At 43.2% G+C, this 23691-nt stretch overlaps 1 protein-coding gene across 6 annotated transcripts in view; it reads right to left on the bottom strand.

Moving 5' to 3' along the window:
• Nucleotides 1–352: 352 nt before the first annotated feature.
• Nucleotides 353–23691, bottom strand: part of LOC148220398 (protein patched homolog 1-like) — a 164962-nt gene continuing 141623 nt past the window's right edge. For 3 of the 6 annotated variants that reach the window (XM_088155730.1, XM_088155727.1, XM_088155731.1), the window contains 2 exons: nucleotides 20285–20533; nucleotides 11441–19398 (listed from right to left, as the gene is read on the bottom strand). In XM_088155730.1, coding sequence (XP_088011856.1) covers nucleotides 18871–19398; nucleotides 20285–20533 — 777 coding nt within the window. In that variant the 3' untranslated portion in view covers nucleotides 11441–18870. Of the gene's footprint in view, nucleotides 1918–11440; nucleotides 19399–20284; nucleotides 20960–23691 lie in introns of those variants that run through there. The other 3 variants (XM_088155728.1, XM_088155729.1, XM_088155733.1) reach the window with 3 other exon arrangements.

Here is a 23691-nt window from a genome sequence, read left to right as displayed (position 1 = left end):
CCTGTTGAAGGGAGCTTAGTGAAAGAAATTAGATTCTATGTTAACATGTGCATTATTAAGATTACTGTTTATCCCTTGTCTTGTTCCACGCTTCATTCGACTAATCCAATCAGTGGTTCAAGGAATGCAAATTGCTACGATACCAGTGAATCCTGAGTCGACAACAAAACTAATGGCAGTGAATAAATTAAATCTAGTACAAGAAGTACAAACAAAATTTAAAGCCCAAACATAAATCAATGGGATAAAAAAAAGTGGGGAAATTGTGATAATTGTTAAAAGATTTGTGTTAATCACAAAAGCATTGGGGTTTGTATAAACCAGAATACTAAGCTCTGAAGTGAAGCATGGACACTTGATAAAGGAAATTATATGATTAAATCATTCTGTTTAAAATCACCTTGTTATGTTATGTTTTCCAAATAAGTTGTATCAGCTACCAGATTGCAAAATCAGACTTCCCAATAGTCTTTCTTGCCTTTGTTTGATCAATGCTACCTATCTCAAGGACCAGACTTCCCGATTTCGCTGGTGATTATCTACAAAGACCAGATGGCTATCTGTGACTGATTATCACCCGGAGACTTTGTGAATTAAGATAAGGATGTTTATTCGACCACCACTGTTTACCTGGCAAAATTATGACAGCAAAAAGCCAAAAATCATTGATTACAACAAAAAAACATAGTATAAGAAGAGGCTGCAAACCAAGGTTCAGTGGGGCGTGGAGTGGGCATTGACCCCTCATGTTCCCCAGCGTTGCTTGCTCTTTCTATATTAAATAAAGCAATCTAGATTTTACTGAATACCGAGACTTTTGTTTCTCATTTATAACAGCGCAAAATCTTTTTACATTCTGAGTTGGCATTGGAGGCAGCCAGCTTTCTAAGTAACTCCTCTTTGACCCTTTCTTGTAAGATTTATCTATCCAGTGCAATTTTGAGTCTATCTATAAACTTCATGTATGTTTCGGTAGGGCCTTGTTTTATATGCACAAAGTCCAGGCTAGGGGTACTCCCAGCCGGTATCTGCATCAAGGCTTTATTAGCTGCATCCTTGATGTCAGTTAGGACAGGCCTGGGGAGATTGTGTGTAGGCTCCTTCACCCATCAGCTGGTCTAGTGTTAATCCAGCCCGTGTTTGAACCCCTGCATAATCTTGTAATAATTGGTTTAACAGTCTCTTCCATCCTCCTTCCCATAGAGTGCATTCAGTTGGGGACAACAACATTGTCATAATGTATTTTAAGTCACGTGGGTTCAGCACATGTGCAGAGAAGGTAGCTCTGATCAGATTATTAAAATAAGGTGATTCCCTGCCATATTCTCTGGCAGCTTTGCATAGCTCCTTCACTTCTCCATATACCAAATGCTCCCATTTCAGGTTAGCTCCCCTCCCTCAGTGAATAAATGGAAAGGCAGTGAATTTTGAAACAAAGTCCCAGTCCCCATCCTCCACAGCAGCTTTGCGTACCATTTCCCAAGGATCTTTGGTGTTACTGGGTCTAGAGGGGCTGAGGTCTTCTTCAGATGATGAGAAGGAGGAAGATGGTGAGGAGAGGGAATGTCCGGACACTAGAAAGGCCTTCTTTTGGTTAGAAATAAGCTGGTGTTTAACCTTCGGCACGGACTTCATGGGCACCGCCATGTTTGAAAGCGTCACTTCTGGAATCCTGGTAGATGTATTTCCAGCATTCCCAGTGGGGGTGCATCCAGACGCAGAGACGTGTTCTGAGGTGGGAGGGGTGGAGCCCGAAGTAGGGGTGTCACTCGACACGCAGGGGGTGTACATCGGAGCAGGAGGGCGGAATGCTGGAAATGACTGGCATTTTGCAAGGGTGTGATAGGTTGACTTGGGAAGAAGAAACTCAGAGAGAAGTTCTCGCTAAGGGAATTTCCTCTGTGGGGGTTGGGATACCTGCAACAGCCAATTAGAGAAAGTTAGTTCACTCTGTGAACACACATTTTGAAGGAGGTAATCCGGAACTGAGGCTCTTTTGTCTTTCCGGTGGCTGAGCAGGTAACATCAACCCGAGTTTCCCCCCGCCCCCCATGCGGGGGGAGGGGGGGGGGAGGCTCGGGAGGACGCTTGGGCCCCATTTGCAAACGAGGGAGACCCGATGGCCGGGAGGAGGAGAAGCTCGTTGATAAGACCTTCACGGCTTCCTCCTCCACGGGCCTGCGGCTCTGGGGTGGGGGGAGCCCAGCTCCTGCTGCTGGCTCGGAGGAGTGTCGGACAGGCCGGGCCTGCCCGGGTGGCCATGAGCAGTGTGGGGCTGCAACCCAGCCCCAGAAGGGCTGATTAACACCTCTGCTGCCCCCTCCAGCGCGGCCTGAGCCTGGCCCAACTTTTGTAGTGGTGTTAAACTTTAACTCTTTAGTGCTCAGATAAGATTTGCAAAGCCTCCGGCCTTTTATTGGAATATGAAAGGGAATAAGAAGATTTCTGAAGTCAGTGACGTAAGAGCTAAGTTTTTTTAGATGGAAGGAGAATGAGAAGATGCTGAAATGGCTGAAAATCTTTTTGTAAAATTGTAGGGATGAACTGATGTACTGAATATTCCTATAATTCATGGAAAAAGACATGGGGGGATGGAAATGTTCCATTTAATAGATGATTTGACCAAAGAGCACCTGTGTTGAGAATCTTTGCCCTGAGGAAAGAAGGGGATTTCAGTTTTTTTGAGGATGAAGCCTGAACAGAGGGAAAGGAGATAAAGAGAACCTTTGCTGTAGAACATTTCATTCTTAAAAGTAATACCCCATGAGACAGACATGGCCCACATCTACAGCTTTGGGAGGGCTGTGGAGTTGGAAGGAGTGTCACAATTGCAGATTCCCGGGCAGATGCAAATCATGAAAAATGAATCCACAAGAGGACTTTCTTCTTCCTTCTTGTGGAAAAAATCCCTACAGCTTTCAACAAAAGAAGGCTTCTCACTCTGGAAGTGAACTGAAAAAGACTAAATTGGGGACTGACTGAAGTATTTGTTATATATTTGTTTTGTTGTTATGAAGGCTGGGAAAGGGAAGGAAGGAGTAATCTGAAAAATCTTATTCTGAATTTGTTTTTTTCCCCTTCTCTTTGTTTGTGTAGTTAATATTTTTTTTTTATACTCTCTCAAGTTTTAGGCCTGCCTTGCTCTTTTGCTCCTGGTTCTGTCTCACAACAACAACAACAAAAAGTTTATTTAAATTGGCAATACAAAACGGAGACATAATTTGGTGCATTGGCCGGGAAATCGAAATTAAACCGAGACAAAGGGGTAGGAAGGAGGGCAAGGAGAAGACGTGGGAAGGGAGGGGAAGGGACGGGGGGGTCCAAGATAGCGTGCCCATTGCCATCTTGGGGTAGACATAGGGCAGCGGAGTAACAAGGCACACCGGTGTTTCCTCCAAACTCAGTGGCCCTATCAGCCCTGTATCTAACCGGGCAATCCAAAGGGCGAGAAGGAGGGGGGCATGAAATGGAGGGGGTGACAGTCTGCACGGGGCCCTCGCGTCTGTGATGGATTCCGATCTCGTGTCCCTTTCCCAGGGCTAGGAGGGCTGGGAGCAGTTCCATGTCAGAAGGTGGTGGTGGGGTGGGGTCTAGCAACTTTTGATCTACTCTGTCAGGAAAATTAATCCACAAACACCAGAGGTTTATGTCCAAAAAGGAGACAGAGGAGTCCTTTTTGCTTTATTCGAATAAAGGGAGAGGCCATGGGACATTCCCCTGGGATCTCTCAAATTTTTGGAGGACACAGCCTCCTTTTTATCCTATTTACCGGCCGCATTTTCCTCTCTCTTTCCCCATTGGCTGAGGTACCTGAGAGGCACAGACTTCCCGGAACGCCTGATACCTGAAATTCCCCTCTAATGTATAATCCTCCCTTTTAATTTTTAATTCTTATAGAATTCATAGTTTTCCCCCCGTTGCTTCTTTCATCTTTCGATATCCAATTTCATTTATCAGCAGCCCTACAGTTTGTTTGTAAAGGCAAATATCTCTTTCCATTCATCAATCAGTGGAATCCATCCCATTGTTTCTTTTATCTCTCAGTGCTAGCCTTATCTACAGGCTGATCCACAACTCATTTGTAAAGACAAATTCAACATTCCTCTCAATCCCTCCTCTTTTATTTTTTAATAATTGTCTTTACAAACTTTAGCTATCATTGACTTAATTTTTTGTTCCTGAGTCTTTTTTTTGGTTTTGTAATTATTTGGAGTGACATCAATTTCTGTCCTTTTGTAACCATCTCTGGATCAGTAGGCGTGGCTATTACCTGCATCCCTTTGATCACATGTTGAATAAGTTGTACTAAGCAAGGGATCGTGCATGGTAAAAAGATTAGAGTTGCTACAGCACATAAGAGGAAAAAAAGTAATTGTTTAACCTATAGTCCACCAGGTAGCCAAGAAAACATGTCCCATTCCCATAAAGGTTTTTGCTACTTTTTCTCCTAAGGTCAAAACAATTACTTTCCCATTCTTGGCTCCAACCTAACTGATAATATAAAGGTAACATTATTAAGAGAAACATTCTGATTGTGTAATCTAATTTCCTAACTTAATTTTTACTTTCACGTTGTCTTTCACACCACTTGTGGCGAGTGAAGGCACAGAAACAGCTTAACAGAAAGAAAACAATGACAGCAAGGGTTGGCCCCCAATGACTGGAGATCTGAGAGGAGGGATGCCCACACAATTTATTTCAGCAGGCACTCTGTGGGTGGGCACACGAGGCTTCCCCCGATGTCGACGCACTGGCTACTGCTCCAGTCCACTCCTGCGGAGTGTCAGTCGCGGCTTCCCGTCCTTCTCCTCCAGCTGACATGTCCAAACCTCTGGGGCTGCAGAGACCTTGACTCGAGTGTGATGGGTCCACCCGTGTTCAGCTGTCTTGACGGCTGTTCCTGTGGTCAGCAACACCTGGAAAGGTCCACGCCACTTCGCCACCAGTGGTGCTTCTTTCCACTCCTTAAGCTAGTGTCCCGGTTGGATGTTGTGAACAGCAAAGTCCAAAGGCAGGGTCTGTGCCAGCTGAGCTTCCTGTCGAAGAGATTTCACAAGAGACAGTATCCCAGCCACATATTGTTTTAAATACACATCACTTATCTTTATCCCCCCACTCGGCTGAGAATTACAAGGGTAAGGAATTCCAAAGATCAATTCAAAGGGAGATAATTGAATATCTCCCCTGGGTTTGGCTCTTACTCTTGTTAAAGCCAGGGGCAGGAGCCGTACCTACGGCATCTTAGTTTCTATCACCAGCTTCAGGAGATGTTTCTTTATTTCTTCATTCATCTTCTCAACCTGACCCGAACTCTGTGGGTGCCAGGGGGTATGGAGGTTCCACTGTATCCCTAAAGCAGTCATAACTCCTTGAAGAATTTTTCCTGTAAAATGAGTTCTCCTATCTGAATCTATCGCTTCCACCATCCCATATCTTGGAATTTTTTGTTCCAAAAATATTTTAACAACTGATCCTGTAGTTGCTGACACAGTTGGAAATGCTTCTGGCCACCCGGTTAATTGACATACTGTTACCAGAAGATATTTAAATCTTGCCACTCGAGGCATTTCAGTAAAATCCACCTGGCATCTCTGGAAGGGACGTACTGCCCAACGCCTCCCTCCCCTGGCCAGTTTCTTTGTAACTTTGTTGTTGGTTTTAGCACAAATTAAACAACATTCAATAGCTCGCTTTGCCAGGTTAAAGAGACCAACAGCAGCGTTCATTTTGAGGAAGGCTTCTGCCAGTCCTCGGGAGCCCCAATGACTCCTTTCATGAAGTTGTTTTAACGATTGTAGGGCTAGAGCTTTTGGTATCCACTGCTTACTATCCCTTGTATACCAATTATTTTCTCTTTCCTCTGCCCCACTCTTTTTAATTATTTCAAGTTCTTCTGGTGGAAAAGAGAGTTTCTCTGGCAGCGGTGCAGTTACTGGGAGCAAAGGCAGGATCTTAGAGACTTCCGGCAACAATGCAGCTTTCCGAGCTTCTTCATCAGCTAGTCGGTTTCCTATTGCCTCCTCCGACCATCCTGCCTGATGCCCCTTAATGTGGATTATCGCCACCCTTTTTGGTAAATTCACTGCCTCCAATAGGCGAGAGATTAAGTTCTCGTGAGCTAACGTCTTTCCTCTGCAGCTTAATAAACCTCTTTCTTTCCATAGTTTTCTAAGTGCATGTATTACCCCATATACATATTTAGAATCAGTAAATATATTTACTGTCTTGTCCTGGTATAATTCACAGGCTCTCACAAGCGCGTACAGCTCTGCTGTCTGAGCTGACCAGGTGGCTGGTAACCTCCCCCCTTCCTTTAATTGCTTTCCATTCACGATAGAGTATCCTGTAAATCGTTTCCCTTCTACCACCTTGGAGGACCCATCAATGAACACATTCTCTCCCTCAGGCCAGGAAATATCTCGTAGATCTTCCCTAGCCCGTGTCTGGAGGTCTATAACCTGGATACAATCATGGATTTCTTCCTAGCCCCCCTTTTCTCCAGGGCTATTTAAATAAGAGGCTGGATTAAAAATTTCCCCACCTTTAAATTCTAAATCCTCCTGTTCCATTAAACAAGATTCATACTGTAATAATCGAGCACTCGTCATCCACTTAGAGGCTCTCTCAGTTAGCAAAGCTTTAATCTGATGTGGGACTTTAACAATGAGATACCCTCCCCTTGTCAGCTTTCGGGCCTCAGCCACCATCAGAGCTGTGGCTGCACAGTTCTGCAGACAATGGGGCCAGCCTCTGGCCACCGGGTCTAACAACTTAGAAAAACAGGCAACAGGCCTCCGTGTTTCCCCATGCTCTTGCACCAAAATTCCTTTAGCATGACCCTGTTTGACATCCACATATAGCTGAAATTCTTTTTCTGCATCTGGAAGAGCTAAAACTGGGGCCTTAACCAATTTGTCTTTTAATTTCTTAAAGCTTTTCTCTCCTTCTGGTGTCCATACCACGACATTAGGACTGTTTTGGGTTAAAAGTTATATAAAGGTCTGGCCACCACAGAAAAATCCTCGATTCATGCTCTGCAGTACCCCACCAACCCTAAAAACTGCCGTAACTCCTTTTTAGTCTGGGGTAATGGTACCTGTAAAATCCCTTGTATCTTTTCTGGATCAATACACCGTAACCCTTCGGACAGAATGTGTCCCAAATATTTGACCTTCTTTTTTACTAACTGTGCTTTCTTTTTGGATACTCTAAGTCCCTTTTTTTTTTTTTTTTCAAGAAAATTAAGCAGCTTTACAGTAGCCTCTTCAACCACCTTTTCCTGTTCCCCTGATAAGAGCAAATCATTTACATACTGCAACAACTTGACTCCTGAGGGTGGAGTAAACTCTCTTAATATTTTCTGCAAAGCTTGCCCAAACAGAACTGGTGATTCTGTATATCCTTGAGGGAGTACTGTCCATGTCAATTGTTGTTTTATCATTTTCCCTCCTTCCTCCTGTTCCCACTCAAAAGCAAAATACTGTTTACTATCTTCTGTGATTGGACACCCCCAGAAAGCATCCTTCAAATCCAGTACAGAATAATACTGATGTGAAGAAGGGATTTGATTTAGGATTGTGTATGGATCTGGAACTGTGGGATGCCTTGGTTTGACAATCTCATTTATTATTCTTAAATCCTGCACCATTCTGTAAGTTCCATCCGGTTTCTTAACCGGCAGGATAGGGGTGTTATAGGGAGACATACACGGGTTTAAAAGACCTGCTTTTAGCAGGGACTCAATAACAGGCTGTAACCCCTTCTTTCCCTCCCTTGAAAGAGGGTATTGCTTTTTAGACACCACTTGTCCTGGTTGCTTCAAAGTAATTTGGAGAGGCTCTATGTCCAGTTTCCCATATTTCCCTGGAGCTGCCCATACTTCGGATTTATTTTAGCATAAGCCTTTTCAGACATTTTACACAAAGATATCACAGTTTCGGACTCCGTGTCACTTCGTACAATACTAATTTGCATTCCCATTCTAGCCATCAAATCTCTTCCCAGTAAATTACAATCACAATTAGGAACAAACAAGAATTCATGCAGTTCAAATCTGTCCCCCACATCTATTAACAGCGGTTGAATAAAATGCAGTCGCTTATCCTTCCCGCTTACTCCTTGAATAACCAAGGATCTTTTTGACAATTTCCCCCCCTTAGGTATAAAATTTAAGGTGGACCGAGAGGCCCCCCGTGTCTACCAAAAAACACACCTCCTCTCGATCCGGACCCACCTTAAAAGTTATTAAGGGCTCTTGAGTGGTGGGTCTTTGGTATAATAGGAGCCCCTGACACCCCTAATAATCCATTTCCATTATCCTCTGGACTTCCTCCTCCTGAGGGTCCAGTTGTTTTTGCGGACACTCGTTTTTCCAATGCCCTTCTGCCCTGCAGACAGCACACTGGTTCTTCCCCAGCCGCTGTTTGGGTCGGCTGTCCCCTGCCGAGGAGGGAATCCCTCTGCCACTTCCTTGTGGCCGACCCCGTCCCCTCTGTCCCTGGGGACCCCTTGGACCCTGCGGTTTATTCCTCTGGGGCTGCAAAAACTCTGCCATCATCCTTACTTTAGCTTTTGCCTTTTCCTCATCCCTTCTTACAGATATCTGCAGTGTTTTTCTAACCAATTCCTCTAGAGGCTTATTTTGCCACTTTTCATCTTTTTGTACTCCTTTCCTTATATCAGGCCAGGCCTTAGTAACAAATTGCACCTTAAGCAATGTGTTGAAGGCTGGCCCTTCAGGATCCATCCCCCTGTGCTTCCTCAAGGCATCCCTAATCCTCTCCAACCAATGAGGGCTTTCCTGTTTCTCCTGTTCTAACGACATAGCCTTAGCTATGTTTTTAGTTCTGGGAGCCACTGACTTGATTGCCCTAATCAAATAAGCACGGTAATCACGGTGAGCCAGACTGGCCTGGTTATTTGGGTCCCACTGGGGGTCTGCCTGGGGGATGGCATCACCCACCGTAGGTGCATTGGGTCCAGCCCCCCCTGCTGCTTGTGGGTGTTCATCCTCCCACAGCTGCCGAGCTTCTTGCAAAATCATTCATTTCCCAAACAAAATTCCCAATAGAAAATCCCAATCCTTCCATGTATAATCTGTATTTCCCAAATATTCCTCTATCTTTTCCCCCACCCCTATGGGATCATCCAAATATGGGGGTAATTCTTTTTATAACCCTCTTATATCCTGGGTAGTGAGTGGTACAATTACAAATCCAAATCCTCCCCCTTGACTCCCCAAAGGAACTTGACAGAGTGGCATCTGGTGTACCCCTGTCTCTTGGGGGGCTTCTGATGCCCTAAACTGAGTTCCTCTTCTAGTTCTGGGGGGTGATACAACATGCTGCTCCCCTCCCCCTACACCATCATCCTTCTCAGGTGAGGCTGTAGGAATAACATTTCCCTGATCCCCTTGCTCTGAAAGTTGAGGATACAGACGACCTGCAGCTGGCCCTGGGTCAGCTGGCAACACTGGAGGACAAGACGGGGAAGGTGCTGAAAAACATTCCAATCCTCACCACTTTCCTCTTCCTCCTCTTTTTTCTTAACACATAAATTTTTCTTGTTTCTTGTCTGACCCATATTAATCCACATTCCCTTTCAATCCATCCTTTCCAATTCTCCTCTAAATACCTTCACAAAATTCGACACAAATGAATTTTATCTGTTCCATAAGTAGCCATATAAGTCCCCTTGCCAACTTATACTCTGGCCACACAAAATAACAATATTTTACCATAATTTCCATAGTTACTTCTGGGTGAATATACAATCTCTCCCAAGACCTCAGCATTCACCCCAAGGGACTCTCCGGGGGTACTATGGGATTGTCATCCCTTTTGCCGGGGCCCCTTCGCGGCTTCACCTTTCCAACCCTCTCTGGGTGCCCCGTTTTACCTGTGCTACCCTCCATGGGTGCCCTCTCAGGTTTACCTGTGCTACCCTCCATGGGTGCCCTCCCAGGTTTGCTCCCCGAAGATCCCATTTTACTCACCGGTGAGATTTTCAGTGGTCCTTCCCTGCGGACTCTTCATGGACCCCCCTGGTCCGCCACTCGTCTGTCTCCTGGACAGTCTCGGGAACCAATCAATCGCCCGGTGCCAGCTGGCACCAAGGGGAGCTGATCACCGATACTGGGTGAGGCGTGCCTTCAGCTCCACTCGCTGCCCGCCGCCCCGGATGGTGGAAAGATCCCGGACGAGCCCCCAAAATTGTCAGGAAAATTAATCCACAAACACCAGAGGTTTATGTCCAAAAAGGAGACAGAGGAGTCCTTTTTGCTTTATTCGAATAAAGGGAGAGGCCATGGGACATTCCCCTGGGATCTCTCAAATTTTTGGAGGACACAGCCTCCTTTTTATCCTATTTACCGGCCGCATTTTCCTCTCTCTTTCCCCATTGGCTGAGGTACCTGAGAGGCACAGACTTCCCGGAACGCCTGATACCTGAAATTCCCCTCTAATGTATAATCCTCCCTTTTAATTTTTAATTCTTATAGAATTCATAGTTTTCCCCCCGTTGCTTCTTTCATCTTTCGATATCCAATTTCATTTATCAGCAGCCCTACAGTTTGTTTGTAAAGGCAAATATCTCTTTCCATTCATCAATCAGTGGAATCCATCCCATTGTTTCTTTTATCTCTCAGTGCTAGCCTTATCTACAGGCTGATCCACAACTCATTTGTAAAGACAAATTCAACATTCCTCTCAACTCTAATAATTTTGAAAATGGCACGAAATGCAGGCAACATGCGAGGAGCTAGAGGCTCCCTGTGAGTAGTCAGATCATATAATCTGGACCCCACCGAGTCCCAAAACGTGGGAGTAAAGATGTTACAGTCTGATCCAAGCATCGTGGCACCCCCTGGAGCGACAGGGATGGCTGCGGCATCCGAGAGATTACACAATACCCATTTTACAAGGATGTTCAGACTGTACAGCCCTCCACCTGGACAGCCATTTCCCTGACAAGAAGCTCTGTCTGGGTGGTCACTTCCATTCATCCCAGGCTAGCCTGAGTAGGTAGATGGTCTCTGGCTGCTGCAGAACACAGCCCACACATTCATCTTGAGTGAAATAGGAATGTAAAAAGGCAGCGCAGGACTTAGCAGTGTTACTTTATACTGGTCCTGTTGAATACACTGGCAACTTTCCATCAGTTGAGTGCCTACTGTGTATAATATGTGATAGTGTGGATCCTCAGACCTGCGAGGAGAAATGCACTGTATCAGTGAACACTTCTGTGTAAAGTGACAGAAAGACCTGTTCCGCTAGTAAATGCTACCGTGGATGTGACTGTGCGCGTGAGCAAAAGTTGCAAGTCCTTGGCCTGTTCCAAATGTATTCGGGAAAACCTGAATCAATATTGGCTAGTTTTACAACAAAGTTCTCATGACAGTCATGGAAACTATGCCCTTGTGAGAATGACAAGAAAAGCCCTATAATTTTTACACCTGAGGTACTTTTATTATAAAATGAATTCTTTGCATGTGGAAACAAGCAAACGGAGAAACAAATGAAAAGCCTGATGATGCAGGTATGCATTGTTTCCAAAATTATTACTATGGCTCTGACTCTGTAATCAATGCTTACTCTGGTCGTGTGACTTCAGCAGTAGCTATTTGGTACAACTGCATGATCAGACCTTGTCCTGAAATCTAGCCTGCTATAGAGATACTTTAATGGACTGTAAATTGAAGTAATTAACTGGTAAAAAACTGCATACTAAGAGAGAGGCTGTTTGAAAGACTGTACGTGTCTCTCTAATGAAATGGATTTCATTGTTTTACAGGCATTTTTAACTGCTGTAGGAGACAAGAACCGTAGGGCTATCCTTGCATTGGAACATATGTTTGCACCAGTGTTGGATGGAGCTGTGTCCACTCTCTTTGGAGTGTTAATGCTTGCAGGATCAGAGTTTGATTTTATTGCCAGGTAAAGCATTTGTGTGTCTTGACTTTTACTTTTTTTTAATAAAAATACGTATGCTTCTAATATTTAGACATTTCAGTGTATCTGTCATTTTATTACCATGTATGGTGTGTCAAGCATGCTTTTACATCATGGTCCTGTTTTCCCAAGGAATTCTATTAATTCCTTGTCACATGCTGGACATAGTAATATTTTCATTGCTGCTATTAAAATCTGTTCCAGGAAAATCTGACTCCTAGCATGAAAGGAAACAAAAATGGCCCTCTTTAGCAAAATTTTCTACTTGTGAAATTAAGTCAGTTTGAAGCAGCTAGTATTGTCCAATATTAGCTGGATCTTACCTTTAACCTTCCAGATAATAGGCCAGGTCTTCCAGATTTTTCATGTGCACAATGATTTGCCTGGAAAGGACACAGGAAGTCAGCCCTCTCTGGGCCTTCTCTTGCTATCTTTATATGCGGATTACAGCAACTTTTAAATGGATGAGGGGAAAAAGCCTGTTTGGGAGCTAGGGAACTATAAGTATGAACACAGAGCTTCATGTTAAAATTCTGTAAAGCAAAGTCCAAAGGCTCTTCTGTTTAGAACTACAAGCACAGTTTCTTGTGAATGTAATTAAGACTCTGTATTTGTCAAGCATGAGAGGAGAGCAAATTTTTGAGAAGAACAATGAAACAGAACCTAAGCCATTCCAAGCAACCAGTGGAGCTCTGCAAAATCACCAATCTTAGAAGTAACACAGATTCTTTGTGGCAAGCTGCAGCAAAAAATGACCCAATTAAATCATAGCCCTAAAACAGAACTGAGGTAGAACTGGGCCAAATTAAAATGCTTTGAAAGATGACTTAACTGCTTAGGTAAACATAAACTGGATCGGGAATCAGACTTAGCTGACATCCATTTGACAACCGCTACAACAAAACATCAGAGGCAGGAAATGAGAGAAAGACTGCTAAATCCAATCAGGAATTTTTGTTTATCTATGTAAGAGATTTCACAGAATCATTTAGGTTGGAAAAGACCTCCAAGATCAAGTCCAACCTTTGACCAATCACCACCTTGTCAGCCAGACCAGAACACTGAGTGCCATGTCCAGTCATTCCTTGGGCACCTCCAGGGATGGGGACTCCACTCCCTCCCTGGGCAGCCTGTTCCAATGCTAACAACCCTTTCCATGAAGAAATTCTTCTTGATGTGCAACCTGAACCTCCCCTGGTGCAGCTTGAGGCTGTGTCATTTTATCCTGTCACTTGTTACCCAGGAGAAGACACCACCCCCCACCTGGCTAGAACCTCCTGTCAGGGATTTGTAGAGAGCAATAAGGTCCCCTCCGAGCCTCCTTTTCTCCAGACTAAATACCTCCACACCCTCACCTGCTCAGATTTGCAGAAAGCAGAGCTTACACTTAGGTCTAAATACATTAAACCTACATGGGGATTACTGCTATACAGATATTGCATGCCCTGAAATAGAACTTTTTTTTTTTTTCAGATCAATATATTTTATTTTATTCTATTCTGTTTTATTTTATTTTATTTTATTTGAAGAAATAAGGTAGAATTATTATTTTAGGACCTATCTTGTAAGGGATAAACACACTGACATATAGGTTGCTCTTAGATTTAGTCTAAATTTCGAGGGGTATATATGCTATGTTACTTTCCTAGTTAACAGATAAAAGATTTGGCAAACATGTTTTTGTATCATGGCAAATGGGAAACTATAGCAGCCTTTCATTCAAAATTTTGACTGAATATTCTCTTAGTAATATGAAATGAGCATTTCAACTTTTCAACTTCTTTTATTTTACTTTTTTGCCCATCAGGTTCTTGTTTTCTAACACAATCTGACTTTAGTTTGCATTGTTTAGAAAATAAAATATCAGAGACTGAGCATTGTTATAGTGGGTGAAGATGACCCCAAACTTCCATAAGGGATAGATTAGTCCGACAGTGTAGAATATTAAGTAAATTAACAGAAATTGTATATACCAAGTGGTCAGAGCTATAACGTTCTTGGTTATCCTAATGTTAGATGTTTAGAGTAGCACCTTTTTGTGAGGTAGTCTGGAAGACAATTTCCCAGCACAAATGGATTATTGGTATGTATGGGATAATTGGGCATTTGACCACCATATAGATGATGGTCAAAAACAAGTACAATAACCGAGGAAGAACTTTAACTACAGCAATTGTGAGTAATTTAACCGAGGCACCTGCAGAGATGGTCTCTGCACCACCTTACACTCCTTCCTTTGTATCGCTTGTTGCTTGCGGCCCAATTGCCTTTGCTGTTCCCACTGCTTCTGCTGAGCTTTCCCCCGTGGTTTCTAATATTATCCCTAATCCTCTCGCAATGGAGCCAGTGGTGGGGATGGGAGTGTGTATGGATGTGTGAAATGTTCTTCCCCCACCTTCAGTGTTACATGTATACATACATCCATCACCCCTGGAACCCCGGGGATCTGATTATGTGAGGAAATCAAATGTCCAGGTTAAGGGAAGGTACAGGTTGATGTGCATAATTTTTTTTCTGATATTAGTTCAGGATGTGATCCATCCTGGGCCGATGTTGATTTGTTGTTGAGCGAGTTGTTCCATCCAGATGAGCAGGACAAGATAGGTGTAAACAATGTGGAATTAACCCTACAGGAAGGGGGAAGTCAGACTGCCTGCCCTCGAGTTGATCCTGATTTCGCTTGAAATAATCAAACAGATAATTGCCAAACAGTGGCTGCAGATCTGATAAACGTGATTTGAGCTTGTGAGGAGATAAGAGTAAATGGAACTAAAGTACAGGAATGTAGACAGAGGCCAGAGGAACACCCCAGTGACTACTGGAGAAGACTGCAACAGGCTTTGTTGACCTACGGGGGAATGACTCTCCAGAATTTTAATAATGAATTAGCAGCAAGTATGTTTGTGGCCCAAGCCACGTCTGACATCTGCAGTTATTTTAAGGATCACATGTTGGGGTGGCAAGGAAAAAATTTGAAAGATATTATATTGCCTGGAGATTCTAGACTTGTACAATATGTAAACGGTTTATTTCTTGATACCAAGGCATACAAAAATTGTTTGACAGATACTATTTGTCTATGTACTGCTTTAGCAGAAAAAAATGGCCACCCTGCATCTCTTTCTAAGCTTCAGTTGTGTCATCAGGAAGTAAAATGTTTAGGATTTATATTAACAAAAGGAGAAAGATTAGCAGACCCAGAATGGGTCCAGGCTATTGTAGAAATACCTAGACCGGTAATAAAGAAACAATTGTGAGGATTTTTTAGGTGCAGTAGGATATTGCAGACTCTAGTTACCAGGACTAAGGGAGTTAAGCAAACAATTGACAGAAGCTACCAAGGCAGAGGAAGTGGAGCCCATATGTTTTCTTCCAGAGGAAGAAAAGACTTTCCATGCTATAAAAGGAGCTTTAGTTTCTGCTCCGGCACTCCAAGTCCTTTGTGCATGAGAACAAAGGGGTAGCCAGCAGAGTCCTGTGAGACACTGGGAAAATTGATGTCTCGAGACATTTTGGGGTGCATGTGTGTGGGGGAAGGGGTGCATCAAGTCTTGCCCTGGCAAGGCAATGCACTGCCCTGCACATCCCCCATCCCCCTAGAGCTGGTATCCCAGGCTGCCAATCACTGGCACAGTGGAGGCCATGCTCCACACCTGCCTCTGGAGCCCCTAACCCAGTTCCTGAGTGGCCAAATGACCAGAAGTCCCACCTGGGGGAAGGGCCCAGGAAGTCCAAGGGGTATTTAAGGCTGAACACAAGGCAAGCATACATCTTGACCCTACCTCCTCTTGAAATTTCTATCTGAACACCGCTGGAATCTGGGAGCTGATAGCTATATGTGTGATTTCTATATCTTTTCTGTCTTCTTCTCTCTCTTCTTCTTCTAATTCCCTCTTGGAATTTTTGGGTAACCTAAAATCAAACGGGCTTAGAGTTTGCTAAGTTAAATTGGCCAAGTTAATGCTTTAAGAAGTATTTCATGTTGATTGAATGCTGCTCTAAACCTTTTGCAAAAATTTCTTTGAATTTTTAAAAGTTGCCAGTAAAGTTCTTTTTGTTGTTTTGACCTCTTGAGAATATCTTGTTGGCATTTCTCCCATGCGTCTAACTGGGAGTACATGAACAACCATAAGCCCTTTTAAGTGTCTTGTTGAGTGAGGTTGTTTGGGGCCTTACAAGTCCTTACTCCAAAGCTAGGTCCACACTGCTGCTCTGTGGCTTATTACTCAACTGAACTAGATCCTGTAGCAGCAGGGAATAATTCCCGTGTCAACATGACAGCAATAACAGCAACTATCATGAAGAGGAGAAAAGCATTGGTTCTGTGTCACCCAACCACTGAGCGTCCCCCACATTAAATAGAGCTGATTCTTAAAACACATGCTACACAAACATCGCCCCCACAAAGAGCACATTGTTATGAATTAAAAATTTTAAAAGCAGACAATATTACTTTGAAAAGATACATTGTTTTGAATTTGGCAATTTTATTGCCTCTTCCCTCCGATGGTGAGTTGCATCATGATTGTGCTGAGGTAGAGTTTCACTCCAGCCAACTACGAAAAGATCTGTGAGATCACCCTCTAGAGAACTTGGATCTAACCCTGTTCACCAATGGATCTTCATACTACAGGAACGAAAAATGACACACGGACTATGCAGTGGTGAGAAATTTAGAGGTACTTGAAATAGAACCTCTACAATCCTTGGTGAGTGCCCAAGGAGCTGAATACACTGAATTAACAACATGTCCCTGATGGGCACATAATCAATGAGTGACTATTTATGCTGATTCTAAATACACTTTTGGAGAGCGTCATGCAGCTGTCTGTGCTATGGAAAGAATGACAATTCATTACCTCGACAGAAAAGAATATTTCTAGTGGAACGGAAAGCTGAATTCTACTGGAAGCTATTAAACTTCCAAGGGAAATTGCTTTGGTGCACTGTCCAGCTCATACCAAAGGCTGCAATGAAATGGAAAGAAATAATAAAATTACTCAAACTTGTAGTCAGATAAGTTTAAAAAGGCCTGAAGTTTAGGAATAGTACATAGGATATCAGGATATTGGAAATATCCCTCTCCAACCTCTAAAGTTGTCATCAACAGGAACAGTGTTTGGCAGACACTTAATGATACCTGGGACCTTTGTTCCTGCTGGGGCCAGCCTCTTAGATGGAGATGGACGGGTTATCAAATTGCATGGAAATACAAAAACATCTACAAGAAAATAAAGCACAAGCCCAATGGCTTCAACCAATACCAGCAGGAATGCAAGTACATGATATCCAGTCTGAGGATACAGTAATGATAAAAGTCCACTCTCGCAAACCAAAGTTGGACCACAAATGGGACAGTCCATATACTGTGCTACTAACTTCTTATTTTGTTGTAAAAGTTACAGGGAAAGACAATTGGATTCATCACTCACATGTTAAATTAATTTCTAAGAATATCAGTTAAATGAATGACAGCATGGCAGAACCCCATCAATCCTGCAGTATGGTCAGCTTTGGTTATTTTGTTACAATTGCATGTGATGTCATCCTAGAAGGTGTTCTAATAATTTTTTAAGCTAATTGGGAATATTATTGATAGGGTTTGAGTACAGGAAGTATAAGTAGGGAAGCTGCCTCCAGACAGAGACTGGTGCAACAATGCAAGGTATTGATAATTTGAGAATAACATCCTGATTAAATGCATTTGCTGTGCTCAGCCTGTTTAGCTCTAATTTTATTGCCTTTATATTGATTATGTGTGTGAACTTGTGGTATTGATACTCTTGACACTCCTTGGATCCTTTTTTAGTAATACTCTGGATATCCAGAATGGATGGCAACCCTAATAGGCCAATTTCAGGATAACAATACTTCCTGGGTTTCTTCCATTGTTTGACAGTTTTTATTAATAGTACAGCAGTTAACTCTTTTCTGAGTGTTGCCTCCATATAAGTAATATCAGACCAACTAAAATGGTGTTTCAAAACTGAACAGCTTTAGAGTTACTGTTAGCCAGTCAAGGCACTGCTTGTGCAGCTATTAGCCTTGATGTTTCTATGTTAATAACACAGGCAAGGTGTTAAAAAATGCTAACTGTTCAATCATTAGTCTCCCATTTACAGCCAGGCACTTCAAAAGATTGGTGGGAAACACTGTCCAGCAATTGGGGAATTAATTATAGGTTATCAAGCCTATTAGCCACTCCTATTAAGATTTTTCTTCCTGTAGTTGTTATGCTCTTGTTATTCTGTTGTATTTTTCAACATGTTCAGACTTATTGAAGAAACATAATACTTAGGAGCATGCAAGGGTATAGACACACCGTTCTTGATGACCCCTTATAAGGCAGATATGCCTATAAAAACAAAAGCGGAGACTGTTGTGCAACTTGGTACACTGCTTATAAAGAACTTGTTAAGCATAACTTGCTTAGCATTAGTAGTTAAATTTTCTGAAGCCTTAGGCTGCAAGTCTAGATACCCTGAACTTTTACCTAGTTTAATAAAAGGAGGCCGCAGAGCCAGTTCATGATGAAAGATAGGGAAGCAAGGAAGGCCACTACCCCTTCAGCAGAAGCTGCAACCTCACAGATAAGAGAAGAAATGGCCTGCCTAGAGACAATTAAGAGAACCAATGAAGAACAAGAAGACCCCAGACCTAAATATTATTATTGGATCAAACTGTCATGTGAGGTCTGGGAAACTTAGACCATAAGGGTATAATAGCCCAGGTATTTCTTTGTTCAGAGTCTCTCTCTGGAGGCACCCAGTTTGAGCTGTTTCTACTGCTGTAGCACTCAAATAAATTACCTTTCCAGATTTAAAGCTAAATCTGCTACAGGATACCTAGGGTAGAGAAGCATCGTTAACAACATCATTAATCAAGATAGGCAAATCTACTGGCTACTGGAGACAGATCTAGCTTATTCTGAGTTGTTGTCAGGTATAATTTCTTCACATTCAAGATCTTGCAGTTCTATAACGTGCATTTTAGAATTTCTTCTTTCATACCACACATCAAAAGGCACATGGGGGTCCTCAAATGGCCCAGGGTCAGATTCGTAGTATTGCTTGTAAAGTGGAAAGCTCCCTCCCCAGGAGTTGTGGTTGTGGATGATAGAGTGGACAGCAACAGTCACTGAAGCTGAGGCAGTCACAGTAGTAATAGGTTGGCAGTAGACTGGTTCTGAGCCACTCATCGCACCAAACACTGGGCTTTTTATGTTATAAGAAAAAGCCTTCTGATCCAAGCAATCCCTATTGCTAGGTCCTGTATGCTGTTCAGCAGAAATTTCAGAAGTGTCACTGCAACAGCAGTAAGGAGGTGTTTGCAGCCCTTCCCTTGTTTCCCATTTTGGGTGTCTGCCTCGATGCTGTGAATGTTGAATGCCAGCCTCTGGATTCAACTGAATTTTGGGACTTGGCTGATACCTTGTCTCTGGCTGAACCACCTGAAAGGGAAACACATGGTTATGTCTCTGACAAAGCAAGGCAAACATATGCTGCACTTCCAAGATACTGCTTAATCTTTTCAAATGGATGGATAGCAAGGACTTGATCTTAACTCGTTCAATAAGCAGAACTGCAGGCATTCATAAAAGGCTCCATGCAGTGTACATACACAGTAAGTTACTGGGATACTTTGTACAGACGGTAGGAATCTGTTTCTGGATTTCTTTAAAAAGCATGAAGCACAGGGGCCACATCAATCAATAAACTGTGTCCAACTTCAAATGTGACTGTGCTTGTACCTATTTTTAGGCCTCTGATGAACAAAAAGAGATTAACACTGCAATTCAACATGCAACATCAGCAGGAGCAGGAGATGGAACTTTTTATACTTTCTTTTGAAATCGCAGTTATGTCAATTCATTAGCAAGATGGAACAGATAGAAGATTTGACATAACCCTGAAATTGGTTTTTTTTTCCTGGGCTCTATAAGTCTTTCTCCCCAAGTGAGCTGTCCAGAGAAGAGGTATATGAGATGGTGACACACATGGGAATGTGTGGAAGAGGTTTGAATATTTTAAACTTCTTCCCACTCTCTTTCCTGGAGGTAACTCACAGCAGTCATTGAATAAATTAAGATTTCTCTTTTGTGGCTGATGTTAATATGATACAACAGTAATTACATATGCTGAAGACCTCAGCTTTGGTGCCATAATTTTACTCCCTGTCTGCATGTGTGCCATATTGTGGCACAGTCACAAAGCATAATCAGCCAGCAATATGAAAGAAATATTATAGTCTTCCTTCAAAAATAGATTTAAATTAAAAAACCCCAACCAAACAAAATTATTCTTGCCCTCCCTCCAGTCAATATGTGAGCTACTTACAGTGGATCTTGCAAAGACAGGATTCTCAATGGCTTCTATTATTACTTGATGGACTGGTGCCAGAGAGCCTTGAATAGCCTCATACTGATGGAGCTCTTTACTGATGCCTGCATTTTGAGAGCTGTACTCAGAATCAGAGGAATCTGACCGATTATTTGTGTGCCCCAGTGGCAGTGCAAACCTCATAATGCTGGGAGGTGACTCAGAAGATGGAGTAGATAATTTGTTTTGTCTACTGGCTGGAGAAACCTGATAATGACAGCAATAATTACAGGTACAAGTATTCAGTATCATTCAATTAGCATTATCCTTATTATTATTAGCACCTAATAGAAAAATTATTTGACTAAATACACCTTTTCATGCCATGAGAACATTAGCACTACATCTGTATTACAATTAAAAAAAAGCATGAAAGAAAAAGAAACATGATCTCAATCTCAGGAGATGTATGCAAACAGGATTATACATATTTCTCTATGTATCATTGTCTCGGCAAATACATCTCTGTACATGAACATGCATAGTTACACTTATAAATATAAAGAACTCCTGGACTTGCCTTCCTCTTCAGTATACATTAATCACAGAATGTCTTGGGGTGATTGTATGATGCCTGCATCCCCAAATCATCTGTTCTGTTGGTGTTGAATATTAAATTCTGCAACTTTAAGACTGGTTCCAGGAGTGAAGGGGGGGAAGAAGAAAAAGAAGTGCAGAGTTTGTTATCAGAGACTGCACGGGCTCCCCCGCATTCCTGCTCTCGGACTGTGTTGTCTGCGGTGGACAGCGAGAGAGAGCTCTCCTTTGCTCTTGGTTAGTTTTTTGGCTAGCTGAGGCAGAGAAGCCCCCTGGATTGTTTTTTTCCCTTTTTCTGTTTTCCTGGAACTGTTTGAACCTGCTCTGGACTGAAAACCCAGAAGAGCACCGGGAGCTCACACCTGTGGCCTACCGGGCCTGGTCTGGCCTGGGCCGCGGCATTTCCCAGCACAGGAGGGACTGAAAACAGACTGAGTGAGCCGGGCAGCCCACGGAAAGAACTTTTCTAAATCTGTCATCTCTTCGGAACGGCGAGAGGTTTTGCTGTTTGGTATTGTTCATTTTTGTGCTGGGAGGTGTGTTGCCTGTTGAATAAAGAGTCTTTCTTTTTTTCCACTTCTCTCCGAGGAATTTTTTTTCCCCGAGCCGACTGGGGGAGGGACTGCTTGGATCTTTTTTTTCCTAGAGGGACCCCATTCAGAGGTTTCCTCCCAAATTTGCCCTAAACCAGGACAAATACTTTTGGCGCCCAACGTGGGGCTCGAGAAAGTGGAAAAAAAAAAGAAAACTGTTCTGATTGCATTTTGATTATACTTACTCTGTATTGGGATAAAGCAGTCAGTAACCATGTTGTTTGAAGTCATAATGTCTGTCGTGTCTGTTGGGGTGGAGGCCTTTACGGGTCTCGGGTCCCTAGGCTTTTTTGAGGTTTTAATACCTTTCTGGTCTCTAGGCTTATTTTCTTATCCAGAGATGGCTCCAGTAGTGTCCCTAACATGCAGTTTTTTTCAGTAGAGGAGCACGAATTAGAATAGCTATTGTGCTGGGCTCAGTGATAATGATTTATAGAAAGTTTATAAATCTACTGGAGTTTGTTCCAGGTATTTATGGTTTCTTCGTCCTACCCTGCATCCCAGTTCCAATAGCATGTTTTGGGGGTTCATTAGGAATTGCACCCAGTTTGTTAGAGGAGGAGCAGGGGATGAAGCTTTTCAGCCTTTCCTTTCCTTCTTCTCCCTTGAATCTGTTGTCATTTTTTGAGAATGTTCAGTTTCCCCTGAATGTAAAGGATACCACCATCCTGGTATTTAATCTGGTAAGCTTCCTCTACACAGTCTGCAGCCTCTCTAGAGTGAGGGCTGAGGTGTCCAGAGGAGCTGATGGGACTCCTGACCCAGGAGTAGGCCCAGGCGTGGAAAATTCTGAGTGGTGTGGGGAATGGGAGAGAATGGGTAGAACCCTGAAGAAATTTTCTGATCCCCCAGCCTGGGAATTTTCACATGAACAAATTCAGAACCCAGATGAGGTGGGGAAATATCTGGAAGAGAAGTGCCATGTTGATTCTAATGAGAAAAAGATCATTGCAGTGAGCTGGGCCCTGGCATATGCTTATCGCACACTGCTAAATACTGTAGGGGAGCAGAGAGAGGCAGGGGGGCAGGGAGATAAATCAGCCAATACCCCAGTCACTCAGGCTGTAGCTAAACCAGATAGTAAATCTAAGCCACTGGTAGTTGCTGCGGGAAGGAAGCACACCAGCAAAACTGATCGGCCAGTCGATGATGATGATCCAGGGGAAGGATCCTCAAGGCAGGCTTCTGATACAAAATCAGAAGTCAGAGCAACTGACACAGGATCAGAAGCCAATATTGACTCCTTATCTCTGAAAGACCTTCGTGGCCTGAGAAAGGATTACACCCGACGACCTGATGAATCTATAATTAGTTGGTTGGTCCGTCTTTGGGATGCTGCAGGCGAGGCTACAATTCTGGATGGTACTGAAGCCAGGCATTTGGGATCCCTGTCACATGATCCCGTTATTGACCAAGGAATGATGAGGGGGGGCTAATCCTCAGAGTCTCTGGGCACGGGTCCTGGGAAGTGTGGCATAAAGATACCTGTGTGCAGACGATCTCTATATGCAGCAAACCCAATAGAAGACCATAGAACAAGGGATTCAGTCCTTGAGAGAAATGGCAGTGGCAGAGATTGTCTTCTCAGATGACCTAACAACTAGAAATCCAGACTTGGTACCATGTACATCCACTTGTATGACTTGGGCCACAAGAATATGCTTCTGCTTTAGCAATAATGAAGCGGGATGACAAGGAGGAGACTGTACTTGATATGGCGAAGAAGCTCTGAGCATATGCAGATGCTGTACATGGCCCAACACATGCCAGAATTGCAGCTGTGGAAACTCATCTGCAGAAATTAGAAGATAGAATAGAGGAGAATCACAAGAAACTCAGGGAATAAATGAAAGAAGACTTTCTCCAAATTTTGGCTGTACAGATCAAAAGTTCTGGCCCCCAAATGTAAACATTCCCCAGCTGGGGAGAGAAGATCCTTCTCACGAGCTGGATTGTGGTCTTTCCTGCGTGATTCTGGAGAAAACATGAAGAAGTGGGATGGAAAACCTACTGCTGCTCTGGTAAAATGGGTGCTTGAATTGCAGGACAGCGAGATGCAGAGAGGGAGTTCCACCAAAAGGGAAGCAGCTCCAGTTGCCCGTAGCCAAACTGCCAGGTACGATGATGATGATGATGGCATGTCTGATCCCCTTGAAGGAACCTCCAAGACATATGCTCAGGGAAAGAAGGATAAATAGGCTTAGAGGGGCCCTGCTTCTAGCCAGGTAGAGGCTA

Source organism: Sturnus vulgaris, chromosome W (assembly GCF_052056855.1).
Source record: "Sturnus vulgaris isolate bStuVul1 chromosome W, bStuVul1.hap1, whole genome shotgun sequence".
Lineage (NCBI taxonomy): Eukaryota > Metazoa > Chordata > Aves > Passeriformes > Sturnidae > Sturnus > Sturnus vulgaris.
Note: the sequence above shows the minus strand (reverse complement) of the source record. Positions and strands in the feature narration are given on the sequence as shown.